At 40.0% G+C, this 19,464-nt stretch overlaps 1 protein-coding gene across 1 annotated transcript in view; it reads right to left on the bottom strand.

Annotated features, from left to right (window-relative positions):
- Window positions 1-19,464, bottom strand: part of LOC145409229 (uncharacterized) — a 259,152-nt gene that overhangs the window by 95,872 nt on the left and 143,816 nt on the right. The window contains exon 6 of the mRNA XM_080279712.1: window positions 10,157-10,360. Coding sequence (XP_080135838.1) covers window positions 10,157-10,360 — 204 coding nt within the window. The remainder of the gene's footprint in view (window positions 1-10,156; window positions 10,361-19,464) is intronic.

Below are 19,464 nucleotides of genomic sequence, written 5' to 3'. Positions count from 1 at the left end.
GGGGGACTTCATCACGTAGTGGCGACGATATAACCGGGTGGCACTACTGCTTGGTCATTCAAATGCCCGTCATTTCCTTCCTAATCTTCCAAAAGGAGGGTGGTGGACTGCAGGAGAAGGGTAACTTCAGCCTGCGGTCCACTAGGATTTGCTTTCAGTTGAGCCTGGGGTTGCAACTTCTACTACTGCACTGTCGCAAAACTGCTAAACTATCCACTGAAATGCGTTGGAATGGATTAAATCAAGACTGCAGTTCAAAACCTCAAACGTTTAAAAGGACATAGTTATAGACAAAACTAAAAAAAAAAAAAAAAAAAAAAAAAAAAATGTTAGTACTGATCGCTATATGAGATATGGTCACTGGTTCCAAGGCTTGCTTGCACATTTGACTTAATTACAGAAGAGAATCGACAGAATGGCAAGCATCTTTCGGGAGTTTGGATATCATTAAGGACTGTAAGGTAATCTCTCTAATACAGTACTGCACATGTTCATAAGGGATGTTACGATCGCCAGCATCATAACCAAAAGTGGCTACTGAAGTGTATCCAGAAAAATGTATATGTACAGACGATTATTTGGAAGTCTGGAAAGACTGGAGAGGTATACAAAATCTTCTGGCGATTTTGATAATGAAATATAAAAGACGTGGGTGGCTGAATATAGTTTTCATTCTTTCATTACTTGGAGTCTCTTCCAAGTTGAATTATTTCACTTTATGGCAGCAAGAAGAAAACGGAAACAAGGTAACCATAATTAATGGGTCATAAATATTATCAGTAATTTTGCAAGTGGTTCAGTCCGAGGACGTCTTCTTAGTATATGATAGTAAATGATTTTTCTTCTAAAATTCTGAATGACCTCAGGAATTTTTATTGTTACTGTAGCTGCAGTCTCAGGCTCATCTGAACCTGAACCCATCAAATTGCAAGCTGAAGTTGTGTTCTGCTGCAATCCAGCCTTCTTACAGAATAAAATGGAGTTATGAGACGTGGGTATAAACGGGCAGCCATCAGGTCATATTGGTGCCACCACGGGAAGTCGTCCCTCAAAATCACCCCTGAAGTTGTACAGATAATAATTAAGGTTATGTGATAGGTCTCCCTTCGTTTAGAAACGTGTATCTTAAGCTGAACATAATAGTCTGGCAGTTGTAATATTATACTGCGAGAGACGGCACTGGATAGAAGAGGTTAAACCGACGCTGAGCTAGAAAGTTGGAGGGAAAGGAGGAAACGCGAACGGCTCACGGGGATGACAATGGATTAAATCCATAAGCATAAGCAACGCGTTATCGACGTGGTTTGGATCTGAGAGAGAGAGAGAGAGAGAGAGAGAGAGAGAGAGAGAGAGAGAGAGAGAGAGAGAGAGAGAGAGAGAGAGAGAAAGAAAGAGACAGACAGACAGAGACAGACAGACAGACAGACAGACAGACAGACAGAGAATTTACTTCAGTGTGTTACAGTGAAGCAGAAATATCCCTTTAAGTTAATGTCATGAAACTGGCATTATGATCAAGATACAGTTTTTGACGGTATCATGATAACAGCAGCATGTTACCCGAAGGCTTCAGGTATTTACAAAGTTTAGCAAAAGAGCGAATGAAGAGTGAGAGAATGAATATAAGCGTGTATGTGAGTGAGGTGGATGGGAGAGGAGATGGACACCAAGGAAGTGGGAGGGACGGTGGTGGTGTCGTGGGAAGAGGGGGTCGTTACCGAATAGAAGGAAGTGCCTTGAGGTTCTCTTGTTCCGTTCACCCCTCACAGGATGCAGCCACAGGTATAAAGCAACAGGCTAAATGATTTGGTCCATTGGTAAATCATTAGGCAGACAGCTATAAAGCAAGGTTACTTACGTCAGTGCCTATTCTCCATCTTTTCTCTCTCTCTCTATCTCTCTCTCTCTGAATTTAAGTGATTGGATACTTGTGTGTGTGTGTGTGTGTGTGTGTGTTCGCGTGTGTGTGTGTGTGTGTGTGTGTTGGCAGGTGTCCTTCAAAGATATAAGCAATATGTTTTTTAATTTCTTCAGTTATTCCCTTGCATTTCTACCTTCATCACAATCGGTCTGTCTGCATGTCTGTCTCTGTCTTCATTATCTTATTATTTTCGTATGCAAGCTCTCCCTTCAGTTACCTTTTACTCATTCGTACATTTACCTCTCTTTATCTGTCTTTCTGTGTTTTGGCACTCCTATTTTTTTTTCTTTAGTCTTTGTTCTTTTTCTTCAATTACATTCAAACATTCTCACATTCACAAGTATCTCTCTGTCAGTTTTTATGTCTTGTACATTTTATTATATTCTTGCCTCTGTTCTTTCTCTTCTCCTTTGTGCGTATGTCTGTTAGTTTATATTCCTTTCGTTGTTACGAGATTTTTGTGTGTGTCTGGTTTCAGGCCCTCTTTTAGCTTCCCTCCCTGGCTTTACTTTTACCTGCCTTGAAGACACAAGCGTAAATCCTGGTTTTATTCTTAACCCATTTCAGTACGGTGGCATCTTTTTCATACCAACTATGCCAACTTCAGACGATTCTACTCAGCTCCAAGGACACATTTTCGGACTGCAGGTCTACATAGACAGCCTTGGTTAATATTTTCACTCTGGCTGGAAAAAAAAATGTCAGCATCAAGAACTGAATAATTTCGACGTCGACTGTTGAAAGGATCTTCGTTATCTTCTTGATAGTTCATCTTTTTCGACTTCTATATGACGTCCACAGATGAAGTGATCTCATTCAATGATAGTGACGATTTTCTATTTCCAGCTTTGTTACTGGATGATGATGTTATTTAGTTCTGAACAGAACCTCATGGAAAGGAAGATTTTAAAGTAGGCTGACATTTTATTCCACCATTCTCGAACACTTGTGTACATTGTAGAAAGTAACAGATACAAGAGCATATATTATGCTGTAGGGAATCATATGAAATGAATCGGAACAAGATTGTAAATAACCGCCAATGAATTATAATGCAGTAATCATAAAAGATAATTATGCATTTATTTTCGGCTTAATAACCTATAGGCAACCGCGTAGTCAGATCTCGCCAAATAGGAAGGACAAGGCGGCGTGAAACCCAGTTCTGGGGAGACCCACTGCTACACAGTGCGCACACGTGAAATAATCAGAAACCTCAAATGAGCGGCAGGTGGGGTGGGGGTGGGGAGATGGGGCAGTATTTGGCTGCCCTTTCCCTCTCCCTCAGGTTGCTACCCCACTGTCTTGAGGCATATATCACATCGATTACTCAGTTCAAGTGCAAAACGACACAACCTAGTGGAATTTGTTAGAAAAAATAAAAAATAAATTCACGATGATGAATTAAAATTGTGAAGACCAAAGAATTGGAAAACTTTTGAACTAAATGCAACCTGACAAAAAAGTAAGCTTCTCCCTCCTCCCCCTCCCCTCCCCCCTCTCTCTCTCTCTCCTGGAAAAAAAAAAGAACAGTACATCCCCTCTTTGACTTCTAGCATTTCTGTCTAGTGAACACAATATTATGGAATTACCGAAAGTAATATTCTTCATTGTACCAATCGCAATGAAAGGGTTACTCAGTACAAGAGGCTACAAGTAACATTAAACACCTAGAAGTTCGTCCAACTGAACAAAATTATCTTGCGTTAGCATACATACAATACCCCAGCGCACCAATCGCAGCAAAAGGATTACAGAATCAGAGACTTACAAGTACCCTAAAACGTAAAGTGGTTAGTAGAGTAACAGAGAGGGTAATCATCCTTGAGGTTACGTGAAGGGAGTAAAGCATCTTGGGTAGAGGAGGAACAAGGGAGAGTAGATTTGTGTTTCTTGGATAAAGGAACAATGGAGAGCAGAAGTCTAAACCTTTATCATGCAGATCGAAAACTAGGGCAAACAAAAATGCAGTAACAGATAAACGTAGAAAGAACGCGAAATAGAAGGTTGAACTCTCGAGCTTGCTGGGATGGAACTGACAAATAGAATATGTGTGAAAAGGAGGAGAGATTGGAAAAAGTTGGGAGACTATTCTTAACTCCAGAACTTATTAACATACCACAATGTACAGTATGCAGAGACAGTATTTATAGAAGGGAAGAAATTTAGAACAAGCTGGGTGAGTCTCGTGAACTCCCAAAAATTATTTTTTCGAGATCTGTCAATGCAGAGAGAGAGAGAGAGAGTCTTTTCCACATCATCTATATATAGGACAGAAAGCAGTCTGGTAACTCTGATGTCACTCTCCTCAAAATTTGAAGACCTGATGCTATTGACCACCATATATATATATATATATATATATATATATATATATATATATATATATATATATATATAGATAGATAGATAGATAGATAGATAGATAGATAGATAGATGGATAGATAGATAGATATAGATAGATAGATAGATAGATAGATAAATATAGAAATAGATATATAGATATATGTGTGTGTGTGTGTGTGTGTGTGTGTGTGTGTGTGTGTGTGTGTACGGATAAGGAGAGAGAGAGAATTCACCTGTGTCAACATTTATTCTCCTTTGTCCTTCACTTCTGCGTTTCTTTTCAGTCTTGCTTGTCTTTCCACACTCCAGTTACGCATCAACTTTATGCTTCCTTCGCTTCACCTGCCGCCTCTCTCACCCCCCCCCCCCCGTCTCTCTCTCTCTCTCTCTCTCTCTCTCTCTCTCATAGGGAATTTTTTACCAACTCATGAGGTTAATTCTAAAAAAAAGAAAATAAACAACTTGTGTTTTTATCGTAGTAAAAATCTTAAACTCAATTTATATATATATATATATATATATATATATATATATATATATATATATATTCTATGCATTGATCGTTGTCACCCTTTCCCTATTCTACGTGTGTTCATTGTTTTGCGTCCCTTTATTTCTTAACAGCTTATTCTTTTATTCTACGACCCTCCTCTCTCTTCCCCGGCAGTTTCCGGTGACTTAGGTACCCAGGGGACGCGCGTGCAGTACCAACTGCAGTGTTTGTATAGAATTGTGGATGAAGTAAGTGATAATTTTCATACTGATTTTTAGATGGTTTGGATGTGGTTTGGAGATAAGATTTTTAGGGAGATTATATCTGTGTAAACTGTGACTCTGATTTACTGTTTTTTCTTTTGTTTGTTTATCTCTTTATTTGGTTATTAATCTGCTGGTTTTGCTTGAGAGTGAAGCCAAGGTATCGAAGGCTTAAGTGTGCGGAAGATTGTGCTTTTGAAAACTGTGCGTGCGTGAGATGTATTTATATTCATTTAATTGTTACTGGATTTGCTTTGAGGCTGAGCCAGGTTTTGGAAAGACTGACGAAATGCTAGAAATACTGTGTAACCTTCTGGCCGCCCATGATGCTCGATATTTCCAGTTCAGTATGTGTGTGTGTGTGTGTGTGTGTGTGTGTGTGTGTGTGTGTGTGTGTGTGTGTGTGTGTGTGTGTGTGTGTGTGTGTGTGTGTGTGTGTGTGTGTGTGTGTGTGTGTGTGTGTGTAAGAGAGAGAGAGAGAGAGAGAGAGAGAGAGAGAGAGAGAGAGAGAGTAAAGCATAGATCACAGATGCAAAGGGTAGTCAGTGTGTGAAGACGTGTGCTTGTTCTCCAGATGTCAATGTGGTGAGGCAGTACTGTGAAGGAAAAAGTAGTAATAAGCAACAAGGTTCTCTTGAATGGAGGTAATAGAGAACTGATCGTGGAAGGCAACACTGAAGGACGAAGCAGAGTTATGGTGGACTTATCATGCTTCAAAAGGGAATCATGGAAGCAGTTATTGACACTTCTAATACATTCATTATGATCATGTTCTGAATCTTTTACTCTAATCCCACAAGAACCAGGTCGTCATACTAGCCACCATAACCCAAGCAGTGCACTTTATCTTCTTATTAAATCACTATTTGTAAGTAAACGATATTCTTACCTGTAGTGTGCACGGATACAGGTTCGCATACACAAAAGTTCATATTTAACTCAGGACATAAAAATACACATTGATCACACACACACACACACACACACACACACACACACACACACACACACACTCTCTCTCTCCTGGGGGGTAAAGCCACTTGCTGGGAACAACACATCAGTATTATGAGCAGGGCCGTCTGATGCCCACTCAGCCAGAAACCATGTTGTTGTTATCGACGTCTTTCCACAGACCCGTGAAAGGAAGCCGCAAGATTGGCCCCACCGTAAGAGTCAACCGGAAGATAAACCCGTCAGAAATATAAACAAAAAAATTATAAGGGAAGATTCTACCAAGAAATATGTGCCGTCAGTAATTACACATGCCCTAGCTAGAATCGGTGCGGGGTGTTGTTATGCCTAGAGTATGTTTTTGACTGTTAGTGCGTTAACGAAATAAATCAGTTTTAATCGATTTTTAAATGAATTTGGTTGAAGGATTGGGGATATTACAGCGGGTTATCTTATTGTGTTTTTACATTAGTGGGTCATCGGTGAGGTTAAACGGTAAATTCAGCTTAAAATGATTTTTATCTGATTTAGACCAAAATTTGTGAAACGGTTCAGAAAAAGGGGAGGATAAAGAAATTCTATCTATAGAATAGTCACTCAAAGGTAAAGGTTTAGGAAAAGATCGTGTCTCTTGGTCACAAGGAAAGGTCAGCTCAAAAAGTTTTTATTCTGTTTGGAGCAAACTTCGTGGAAATGTTAAGCGTCAGGAAGGAACGACTAAGGTAATTCAATTTTGAAAGCAATCGGTCGAAGGGAACAGTTAACCGTTCGGTCCTAATTTTAAGTGGTGGACATGCGTGTTATGCTCACTGGTATTCCTTCTTGTCATCAGGGCATTATTAAAATGTGTTTTAAAAATAACAGCAACACGCCAACAATATTTACCTAATAGATTTATAAAGCCGAATATGTATGACTTTCACAATGAACACAAAACCAGATTAATTTGTATAACAGATGAAATGATGTCAGAATACAAATTGCGACATGTATAGAAATAACTATGCAACGTCAAATAACATTCCATGCCGCTGAAAACTATTGAAGTGCAGGAGAAAAATATGCATCGAACAAGATACAGTATATATGATGCCTTAGAGCGAGAAATATATAACGCGTAGGAAAAGAAAATATGATGTACAAAGCGATATAGGAATGATGTATCCGGAAGAGAAGATGTAATAAACAAGAAATAAAAATCCCCATGCAAAGAAAGAGAATAATGCTGTGAACAAGAAATATATTGAGTCTATAGAAATATGACTCACAGTAAATATATTGTGCACGGAACGAAAGATATTTGATGCAGACGGAAAGAAAATATGATGTTCTAAACTAGAAACATATCTGCGCAGAGGGAGAAGAATATGATGCACGGAACAAGTGACATACACATGTCGCACAGAACGATGGTGTATTTAATTTCATTTGGCCTAATGACTTTATTTTTTAATAAACTGTAGTAGTGAAGAGGCAAAATGAAGCTACGAATACACCAGTCCCTCTCCCACCTTTGTTCAAAGCCTCTCCGTTCTGACAGTCCGGTGATAGCAAGGTCGATATAAAGAAGACGTCACCATACTGAATATGTTAGGTTATGTGTTCATTATGGGTAGCCTAAGGAGCTGCATTTACGTATATTTCCTCCTTTGGCTCGAGGATTTCCACCCTGCATTAGTTTTGGCTGTCTTCATATGACTTCATTCAGCTTTGGAGGGCTTTGTCAAACTGAAGGGTTTAGCTGTTGCCATTCTCATTTCACTGAACATCAGATCCCCTTCCTAAGGCAAATAAAATCGTCTGAAAGCAGAAAGTATTAACTAAAGTAAAATGATATCGAAAGTGAGGGGGTTGACAAGGCTTCTTCTTTCTCCAGTCAGTCATTTGACTAAAGCTATGTTACCTATTATAGGTCTATGTAGGACGCTAAAACCGGGCACCAAATAAAGGCTTTAGATGGTCACACAATAGGTAAGCTCAAGAGATAACTTTGTTTTTGTATGATTTCACCAAAATAGCCTCCTATGACTATGTGCTGCATTAAAGAGAACACATTCTCATAAAATAAGTCTTTTTTTATATTACGTAAGTTTCACTAGACCGGTGATCAATAAACACCTATGTCGCTCTTAACCCAAGTAATTTCTGTACTATATAAATTCACAAAATAATGCTCCGTAAGTCATTGCAAAGATTTCACTACATTAAGGCACGTAATAACGTTGATATATACACTGAACGCACTACGTGTGGCAAAATAAAGACTGCACTCTCGTAACATACTGGTAAGTCACTTTAGTGCCAGATTCTAATTCACTAAAGGCAGATCTTTTTTTGGTTATGCCTGTCAATAAAATGATCAGTCTTTCGTAACGTAGTCATTTCGGTTTTTAACAAGTTCCGTATATCTTGTGAAGATGCATAAGTCATTTAAAAAGACGACTTTATGCACTGTGAATTTACGTGAAGTATGTCCACACACACAGAGACATGCCACGCAAGGTTTGAATTCTTAACACAAAATAAACATACAAGGACAGGCAGAACAAACTGGTTATACATATAGATTAAATTCAGCAGAAGCTGGAGCGAGTGGAAGCAACATACAACCGCTTAAAGTTTTGATGTTGTGTATTTTATTAGCGAACATGGCTAAGTCTGTAATATAAAATGCATGTATTTTCTGCTAGAGGTGCGGGAAGAAAACATAAATCATTAAGGACTGATTTCACGGTCACTAATACATTGTCCCGACACGTACCTACACTTGCTGGACTCTAAGCTTGGAGTTTCAGAGTAGTTTTCTAGGATGCCATTGATAACTGTCGCTTACGACATTATTACACCTGCACTCGCAAAGCAAAAGCAGGCATGGTTTTACATGGTGTGTGTGTGTGTGTGTGTGTGTGTGTGTGTGTGTGTGTGTGTGTGTGTGTGTGTGTGTGTGTGTGTGTGTGTGTGTGTGTGTGTGTGAACAAAAACAGTTCAGAAAGTTTTCATCCTGTATCTAGTTAAACTTACTGGACGGCTTGAGGATCATCCAAGGGGCCCCTTCTATTGCTTCTGAGAACAATAGGTCAAAGGTCAAAGTCACAAGCCCAGATCAAATATTCATCTACCCGGATTATCTTAACGAGTTTTCATCCAATTTTGATTAACACTGATGGATGGTGTGAAGGTAAGGTAAGAAGGAAGCGAGTCAATTTTGAAAGCAATTAGTCAAAGATCAAGGTAGCAGGGCAAGGTCAGAGTTTAACCCGTATGTAGGTGATTGAACAAAATTACTGAAACACTCATCATCTGATCTGAAGCAAAATGGATGGAATAGTTGAAGGTTATCCAAGGGACTGACCAATAGTATTTGAGAACAATAGGCCAGAGGTCAAGGTCATATGACAAGATAAAAGTATACCTTTTTTATATCTGATTTATATCAAGCTTTGCGCAATGATTCAGGACAAGGCGAGTATAAAAGAATTCGATTTTGAAAAGGTTAAGGTCACAGGACAATGTCAACTTAAAAAGTTTAAATCCGATTTAGACCAAACCTTGTCGGAGGGCTCAGGGTAAAGGCAAGACTAAAGGGATTCAGTTTTGAGCGCAATCGGACAAAGGTTAAGGTCACAAATCAGCCAATGTTCGTTAATGGGAGTGCGGAGATTGCTGTCTCGAGTGAAATATCCGCATACCCAAGTGCTCCTTCTTGTTCGAGAGCACGAAAAAAAATCAAAATTATGACAGTGAATCCGATAGCCCCAATCTGCTCCAGTGTAAGCAGTGTTGGTGATTAATTATCTATGTTCCATAGGGTTCACTGCTACTTTAGAAAGTTGTTTTGCGTTAGCTATACTTTATTATAAATCGAGTTTCTCGACTCTGAAAATGTTAACGACGAAAGTATTAACTTCTTCAGCTTCCAGTGATATTTTCAGTTGAATGAAATCAATTGGCGTTAGCTGTTGTAGAATACTGGAGTTATTAATATCATGCGAGGTTTAATGTGATCAAACCACCTACAAAGAGATGAAATCTCCCTGCAAACTGAGAAATGTTTCAATTCTGTCCGGCTTACCATCTTGTTACTGTATGTTGGTGAGATTCCAAGATTTCTCCCGAGCAGTTTCTCACGAAGATAAATTAACTCTCTCTCTCTCTCTCTCTCTCTCTTCTCCAACACTCACGGTTCATGTCTATCCTAACACGCGTGGTGAGGGGGTCGGTGAGGTTGTTGTTGGAGGCTACACACAGGAGGTCTGCCAGGGAGTCCTCAGGCTGCAGTGAAGGCAGGTACAGGCGACTGGCTACCGACCCGTCACCTACGCTGGCCGTCGCAGTGCTCACCGGCCGACTCCCACGGATCCAAGCGACGGTCGGGGGCGGCCATCCTGTGTGCGTGAGAGAGGGGGTGGTTAGAAGGGTAATGAGAGAGAGAGATTAGATCGCTCCTCATTCGCTCACTCAGGCTCCTGTGATGCACTTCTGAAAGATAAAAAATTGTTTGCCACTGACGAGAAAAAGTGAGTTGTCCCGATCATGAGAAGGATGGCGACAGTATACACTCTCAGGTGCCTATTGCACAGTCATAACTAAGTAAAATCGTCTAAGTGCAAGAAAATACTAGTTTTAAAAATAGTATAGTTGCAAGAGAATACTAGATTTTGTTTTCTTTTTGATCATGAGAGGATAAACTCGTGCAATACAAAAGGTCTTCCCTACAATGAGTAACATTGTTTGGGAGCTAGAGGTAATGACGTAAGGGAGGCCCTGGAGGTGTAAGAGATTCAGAGTAAATTTAGAATTAGATATATCTTTGTTGGCCTTAATATGTGAAATTTTCTTCCTACTAACACACATGCACAATGTTTCTAGCTTTTAATATGTGAGTCGTAATTATACCTTGCTAAAAAGAAATAAATAAACAGGTACAGTTAAATGTAAGATCACAGGAAGTTTTCAGCGTAACTGAATATAAGGAGGCCGAGATCACACTCCTCTTGCAAGACGTCAATGTGGGAGGAATGTGATCAAGATGATGTGAGAAAATGTCAGGAAAAACTATATGTGTGTGGGAGGGAAGGATAAAGAAGTGTGTGTGTGTGTGTGTGTGTGTGTGTGTGTAATAATATTAACTGACGTTAAAGAGTTTTAAGAGGGCAGTCAAGCTTGTGTCAGAGTAAATGGAGGTGTGTGTTATTGGTTCAGTATGAGTTTTGGAGTGAGACAGTAAAATATGATGCCACTGAGTGTCTATTGTGAAAGAGGAGAGCAAGAGCTGCAGGGATGAAAACTAGGCTGGTGATATATGATGAAACGGATGGATTATTTCAGGTTTGATGTGCCGTGATGATGCTGTAGGCTATTGCTTGCTGATGCGATATTGCTGTAAACTTTGAGGACTGGTTCAAAGCTTTTATATGTCTGTGAACGGTGGTCTGAAATAAAATGTGGAGAAGAGAAAAACAGTGGTTGCTGTGAAAGAAGATGACTCAATAATTCAGTAAGTTCTGTGGTGATGAATGGAAAACAATAGAAATGATAGAATAGTTTAAGTGTTGAGATGCAGTAGGAGAAGAAGAGGAAAATGTATGAATGTAGTGGAAGCAGACCGGCCTAAGGAAGTAAGTATCTGGTGCTATGAAGACGTACGCACCGTCATGCAAATAGACTGCATGAAGGTGTGTAAGCTACCACAATGACATATAGGTTTGAGACTATGGGTTGTCAGGAGTGAGAGCATTAGAAATAGAACTGGTAAGGGATGCCAATGAAATTCGTCGGATGGTTGATATATGAAATTCATAACAGATATGAAGGAATAAAGTCTTGTTGATGAAAGGGCAGAGGAGAGTGTACACAGGAGGTATGTTTTCACCGATAAAGGAAGTAGACTGGGTTGTGAAGAGGGTATTTTTGAGTGAGTTGTAGTGCACAAGAGGGAGTAGCTGGCCAAGACGAAGATGGAGGGATACTACAAATGAATGTACAAATAACCAAGGTATGGAAAGTCAGGAGACAAATGGCAAGGTATTGATGGAAAATGAATGGATGGAGTATTTACGAAGATATATATCTAATGGGTTAATCCTCCCCCCGCCCCACCCTTCCTAATCGACGTAAAAGCTCTATGCCACTATTATCAAGACTAAGCGCAGTTTTGTGTGAATCTTATGAGTTGTAAGTTGGAACTAGATATACTGAAGGCTTGACGGACGAGTGAATGGATGTGTGGGTCATTTTTACTGGGCATATTGTTTTAGTTTGTACTTCTCTGTTCCTCTTTCTGGATGCCTTCAACCACAAGTAAGAGGGAATGAAGGTTAAGATGACGTTGATTATTATATATTCATCGCAGGTAGAGGGAAGTAGTACACAGGTCCGTGATCTAAAGTGTTATGAATTAACAGGGATCATAGGCTACTCTACTTTAGGATCCCGAGGAGCTCTGACACACAACTAAGCCTGAGTGAGGCAAAGAAGATGAGGCTCAGGCCTAAATAAATGATGTGGAAGCAGACTATAAGATTTTTACACCTCTGAGCTTTGAACCTTTGTTGTATCCATCATGGCAAGTGTTGCTCTTTAGATTGGTCACAAAGCGGAAATAGAGAGCAAGCAACTATTGTGCTGTTCAGTAAATGTGTTATTTAAGAAGTGAGTGTTGTTATTTTGTTTGTTTCCTACGAACGTGTATCTCTGATTGTGGGTAGCTTTAGATGTGTGTCGATTGGATGCGGATTCCGATGCATTTATTGTGCTAGGAATGTATTGTCCAAAGACGACTGCGTTCTGTAAGTAATGTTGTGAATTTCTCCCGCAGAATTTATCATATAGTGTGTGTTTGTGTGTGTGTGTGTGTGTGTGTGTGTGTGTGAGAGAGAGAGAGAGAGAGAGAGAGAGAGAGCGCTTTGCTTCCTAGGCTGCTCACGTATTTGTACAAATACAACTCATGCAAAATATAACTTCTAAGACCGATGTACTGAAGTAACGGTGATCAAATGGGTTACTAAAATATTGTCCTTCATAATAGCTGAAATATGGTTTCTGTGATTTACCTGTAGATTTGATGAGCTGCTGTATGATTTAGCACAATATTCAGCCAATAAATTCACACTTCGGTTTCAAAGGTCAAAGGTAGGCTTTACAAACATGATGCTCTCTAAATTGATGCCTCTGCCTACCTATGGTGAAGGAGGCATTAAGTGATTCGTCTTTCCATCTGTGAGTGCGTGCGTGCGTGCGTGTTTGGGTTTGTGTGTCCGTAACACTCTTGTGGACGAGATATATCCTGAATCCATCGACAGATTTACACCACACTGATTACGTTAGCAAGGTCAAGGGGTCAAAGGTCACTATCATATGGGTGTAGGGCGCCATATCTCCTGAACCCTTCGACGGATATCGGCCAAAATTTGGCAACACTACAGTATGAAAGGACGATGAACTGACTGATTAGATCAAGAAGATAAAGGGGTCAAAGGCCATGGCCATATGGGTGTGGGCGCGATATTTCCTGAACCCCTAGACGGATTTCGACCAAACTTGTCAGTGATGCAATATGAAAGGACAATGAACTAGTTAGGTCAACAAGGTCAAGGGATCAAAGGTCAAGGTCATATGGGGACAACTTGGTTTATCTTTAATTTCATTTCAGCCCACAATGAACCCTGTCATGGAGGTTGTATGGCAAGTCCGTGCACAAGACTTAGCGGTACCACACCGAGCTGCGATTTGTGTCAACAGGTCGGGGCCGATGTTCTCGGGAGTTTCATTCAATTTTTGCATCCATCTGGAGCGACGTGCAGTTCCAGACAAGATATTCATTTCACTGTGTAGTTCAGTGATTACGAAACTCTTGCATATTATTCTGAAATGCTTATTGGCTTCCTGAAATTGCTTATACTGGGTTTTGAAATTCACTGGTCACTCTTCTGCTGTTTACCGCGAGGAAATGAATCAGAATGTGTCCTTAACTGCACAACGAACTTAACAGTGCCTATGAATGATGCGACATTTATCTCCTCACCACAGTTGCGTAGTTTTTATTTATTTTTGGTTCTTACAGATTATTACTCAACATAAGAACGACACAGCAAATCAGATGGGTTAAATTCAGTCTGCTTTTCACTGATATTTTGTTCCAAGAAGTGTCAGGCGCTTTAATCCTGTAAGAGGTGACCACAGACAAATCGCCTCAGTAAGAATACCCCCCAAAAACATGTCTTAGTAGTGAAGACGAAACCCAATAGATGAGATCGTTGTAATTTACTTAGCACACCGAGGTCAAGGGATCAACTCTATTCAGCTCAGAGAAGTGTGCAGTGGCAAAAACTAAACAGAAGCGAATAATGCTTTCCTCATGCTTTATATATTATTTCACCTAACGTAAGACGATACCGTTCACAACAGAGATACCTACCAAAGCCGTAAGGGAAACCACTGTCTTCCGATGACCTATATCCCACGTTATTCCAGCTACTATACCTTTAGAGTATGCACTTGAACTTGGAAGAGACTTTTCGAAGTAGAGTTGTCAGAGACAGTCTATATTTAATCGCTTCACTACAAAGCATCCTTGTTAATTTGTATACAGTCGTGCGGAGGGAGGAAATAATGAATATAAGATACTCATACGTTACCAGACAAAAAAAAAGTACAGATATTTTATGTACGTTTTACACACACACACACACACACACACACACACACACACACACACATACACACATACACACACACACACACACACACACACACACGGCAGCATCATTCTGCAATGCATATAGGTTCACGTTTCAGAAGAACCTGGAGTAATAACTACTACTACTACTACTACTACCACCACTATTCTCTTCAGTTCCACAACATCGTTCTGACGTCATTCTTACTATCTTCAGACAATTTTATTCAGCTTAGGGGAGAGAAACTTTGGATCGGAGGTCTTAAGATACAACATTCATTAACACCTTCAATTCCTGGGTGCTCTCTTGCGATGGATAAAGTTAACTGAAAGTTGCGGTACTGAATAATGAAAAAATAAGCCATCGTAGTGGAGGCGTGAAGTGTAAATTGTGTAAGGGGTAATATTCATCTTGTCAACCTTAACTTGAGATTCCCGTTGTTTTGCAGCTTTTTTTTTTTTTTTTTTTTTTTTTTTTTGTTAGCCAACTGGCAAAATATAACAACAGATTTGACGGTAAATCCTCTCCACAACATTTTACCATAACGAGTACCACATTCTACTGTTGGTCTCTTGCTCTTGCTACAGCTCAGCATTCGAGACAGACAGATGGCAATTTTAGGCCGAACTGAAGTGGAGAAAGTACAGCAAATGTAAATATGAGCGACTTTATGTGGGTACTCAGAAAGAGTCTCTCATCCCATGACAGGAAAATGAAAGGAAATAAAGAAAGAGAGAAAAAAAGAAAGAACGAATAAAAGAAAAAGAAAGAAAAAAGAAAGAAATGAAGGAAAAGCAAAGGAAAATTATCGAGACTACAGAGAATCGTGTGTTTTACATTTTTAAACAAAAGAGGAGCAACTTGATGTACTGCACTGTAAGTGTTATTTCAATAGCCGTATACTGTATCATATGTATTCTGATATTCTGATATATTACTCTTCCAGCCAGAGAAACATTTTTTTCATGGAAGAATATTAGTCCAAACTTTCTTGGGGGGCAGACTTTTAAATGTGTTGAAGATAACGAAGGCTATATCTAAATTCTGCAGCTCGAAAAATCTCACTAAAGCTGAGTAAAATAGGCTAACGGTAGCAAAAATAAAACAAGAAATACAGTATGACATAGAATAAGTCAGAGTATCGGTAACATAATTTGGGAGAAATTTGGCAGTTAAATTGTCAGATATATAGAACATCTTTTACTCAGAAACGTATAGCAAGATGTCTTCCAGTTTCATTTTCATCAGCCTTTGGAATCTCAGTAACTTTTTTGACTGTACAGTTGTAATTAACAGCATCGATTTACTTGGTACAATTAATAATGAGGCAGTTGACAAAGGTTTTCAGAAATCAGTAATGTTAACTTCAGAGGTCAACAAACGTTTTATGTGAGCTCAGCTTAGAGTGGAGCGATGTTTCTATTGAGAGAGAGAGAGAGAGAGAGAGAGAGAGAGAGAGAGAGAGAGAGAGAGAGAGAGAGAGAGAGAGAGAGAAGAGAGTGAGAGAGAGAGAGAGAGAGAGAGAGAGAGAATGGAGATGTGTAAGTGATTAGGAGGGAGAGTAGTCTGATGACACTGTGACACGGAAGCAATATGTTCGTGGCCATCCTCTCCGCGATTAATGCGTTTGGCCATAGATGGATAGACTGATGGATATTCTTGTCAGCAAACTGTTCATACTTTTGTTACCCTCGCCAAACGAAGGTGGAAGATGTCATGTGTTCACCCTTATTTGTCTGTCTGTTTGCTTGTTTGTTTGTTCACGAGATATCTCAAGGTATTGATGGATCACTATGAAATTTTGTGGATATGTGAGCCATGGGCCAAGGAAGAGTTCATTAAATACTGGTGATGATCTGAGTTTTTTGGTATAGGTGTTGGCGGAGGTATACGCTTTCTGATGAGTATAACGTGTTAGAATATGTCGTTTATGAACATTATATTTTAACTTTTTTTTTCAGAACGATGAAGTCTTCGTTATTACCTCCGAGAACGAAGTTGGAGTTTATGTACTCACCCCCGTTTGTCTGTCTGGTTGTTTGTTTGTCTTTTCACAAGATATATGAAAAAATTACTGATGAACTTAACTGAAAGTTTATGAATATGTGGGTCATGGGCCGGGGAAGGGCTTACTGAAGTTTGCTTGTGATCTGAGTCCGAGTCCCGGTTCAGGACTGTTGTTTGTTTGTTTGTTCACAGAGATCTCTCAAAAAGTTGTTGATGGATTCCAATGAAATCTTGTGGATGTGTCGGGCATGGCGGTGATCTGAGTTGTTTGGTACTGGCGTTGACGGAGGTATGAGCTCTTTGAAGGTGCTTGGATTATTTCATTCTTGTAACTGATAAACGACAAAGCTCAGTGTGAGACCTTGTTTGATAAAGCTGTTAATCAAGCATAACCGTTATTTTTCCTGTTCTAAAAGGCTCTGGTAAGCCGCACAAAACTGTCTGGTAGCTGTGATAGTAGCAGTAGTTGTAGCCCGTTTCCTGAACCCAGTGGACTGCTGGCTAAAATTGCCCTTTTCCAACAGTCCACTATTCTCCTCCTGGGGAACAGGGAGAGAGCTGAGGAACGTTTGTATAACCAGGAATTCCCACCACTCAGTTATATCGGTGCCACTACATGAAGGAATCCCTCTTCAGCATTAGCTTGGTGGTACGACGACGGAAATATAAACAGGCGCCATCTTTCTCAAGAAATTTACAGCGTAAGTTGTTTATTCATTATTCATCCCGTAATCACCTTTCGTCGTCGAATAAACGTGCATCATCCCATAAATATATAGTTAGTCTTTTTCCTCCTTAGAACATCTTTTTACATTTTGTTCTTAGTGTCTACAGACGATTGTATTCTGCTTAGCGAAAATTTAACTAGATCAAGGGGCAACATGACTTCACTGATCCTGTATATATGAGAAATTATTTCTTAAACTGTTTCTGGATCTCTCCTTTCACATTTACTGTATAGTACTGGTAATGGAGGTCATGATGATGATGATGATGATGATGATGATGAGGAGGAGGAGGAGGAGGAGGAAGAGAAGCAGTGGCACGAGGAGAAGATGGGGTAGAAAAGGAATTTTGATAAGGATGTTGCTGTTAAATTAAATCTTTGGGACAGGTAAATAAAAATAAAGAATATCACAGTATACAGGAAAATTGAAGGTTAAGCATTCTACACGGTGTTACCCTATGAACACGTGTCGCCCGGAGAGAAAGTGTCGCCTATATGAGCTCGTCGTCTCGCCCGCGTTAAAGCAGGGCTAGTGAGGTGTGAGAGTGAAATATCGTAAATGAGATCACCCGAGGGATATATTGTTAAGGTTAAAGGTTCTTGCATCCGTGGGAAGAAGGCAGTCAATCGTAATTAACTGAGAATTTATTTGTTTTTCCCGTGGGTGGATATGGGACGGCTAGGTGGGAATAATAAGTTTTTTTTTTCTCTCTCTCTCTCTCTCTCTCTCTCTCTCTCACACACACACACAAACACACACACACACACACACACACACACACACACACACACACACACACACACACACACACACACACACACACACACACACACACACACACACACACACACGCACGCACGCGCGCGCGCGCAATAAATGCTTTTTTTTACTGATGGCAACAATTAAAATTACAACACATGTTACATTATAAAATGCACATTAAGTATGAAACTCATTCTTTTGATAAAAACAAGAAAGAGGCCATTACAATGAATGAGTGTAAACTCTTTATTCATGGGAATGAATGCAGAGGCAAGAATTTGCTTGTGATTGATCTGATAAGTGCGGCAAAAGTAAGTAGATAAGTACAGGGGAGAGAGAGAGGGAATCTGATATGTCCATTATAGGACTTTTTTGCCCACCCTCCAGGCCTTTTATGAACAGAAAATAAGAACAGAGAGAGAAAGGCACTGGTGACTCAGTTTATTCGCAGACATTTGCAAATATGGGGTAGGGATGGTTGTCTAGTGATTGGGTTAAATTGCTCTTTGAAAGAAACTGGAGTCTGACTCCAGGATGGGGAAGGAAGCAGCTTAATTATTTCAATTTGATTTAAATACATTTTACTGTTCCTCCACAACACCCACGGTCATGTCATGAAAAAACACCCTCGATAATAACCATCACACCAACTTTAAACGAAACAGCATTAGCTTGCATTTAGTATGGACACTGGGTATAAGCACCTAGGCAGAGAAACGTGATGGTGTGTGGTTGGTGGAGAAAACGCTGCGCCCCTCAGGGAACGAGCTACCAATAAGTCGTCTGTGACACAGGCCCCCCCCCCATCCTCCCAAAATAGGTGGGAGGGGGGGGGAAGGCGAATGATCTGAAAACAGTTTAAAAATCTTCCTTCGAAGCCAAGGATGTAGCCTCAACAGTCACTGAATATCTAGGGCTTGGATGGGAGATTCTACACTGTTGTCAAAGTAGATACCTTGTTTTATGCGATACCTGCTGCGTTCCGAAAATTGTATAAGTCAGCTGCTGCTTACACTGAAATGCCTGAAGAAAGTATAGCAGTAGACAATACGTATTCTTACTCATTTTATTGAGTGTGTGTGTGTGTATGTGTATTTTTTTTTTTTTTCACCGGGGCGGTCAGGATCACCTGATGGTCGTGATCGTCAGCTTTTACCCTCCCAGAAGGGAGCTGAGAGCTCATATAGTCCGATCTAAGGGCAAGGCTGTGACCTTCACACACGCACACACCCGTCCCCTTGCTAAAGGGGGACAGTAACCGCCCACTTCGTCAGTGAAACTTTTCTCATCCTGAGCGAAGAGCCAACTCCCGTC

Source organism: Coenobita brevimanus, chromosome 80 (assembly GCF_032717465.1).
Source record: "Coenobita brevimanus isolate Jiangsu-jjx chromosome 80, ASM3271746v2, whole genome shotgun sequence".
Classification (NCBI taxonomy): domain Eukaryota; kingdom Metazoa; phylum Arthropoda; class Malacostraca; order Decapoda; family Coenobitidae; genus Coenobita; species Coenobita brevimanus.
Note: the sequence above shows the minus strand (reverse complement) of the source record. Positions and strands in the feature narration are given on the sequence as shown.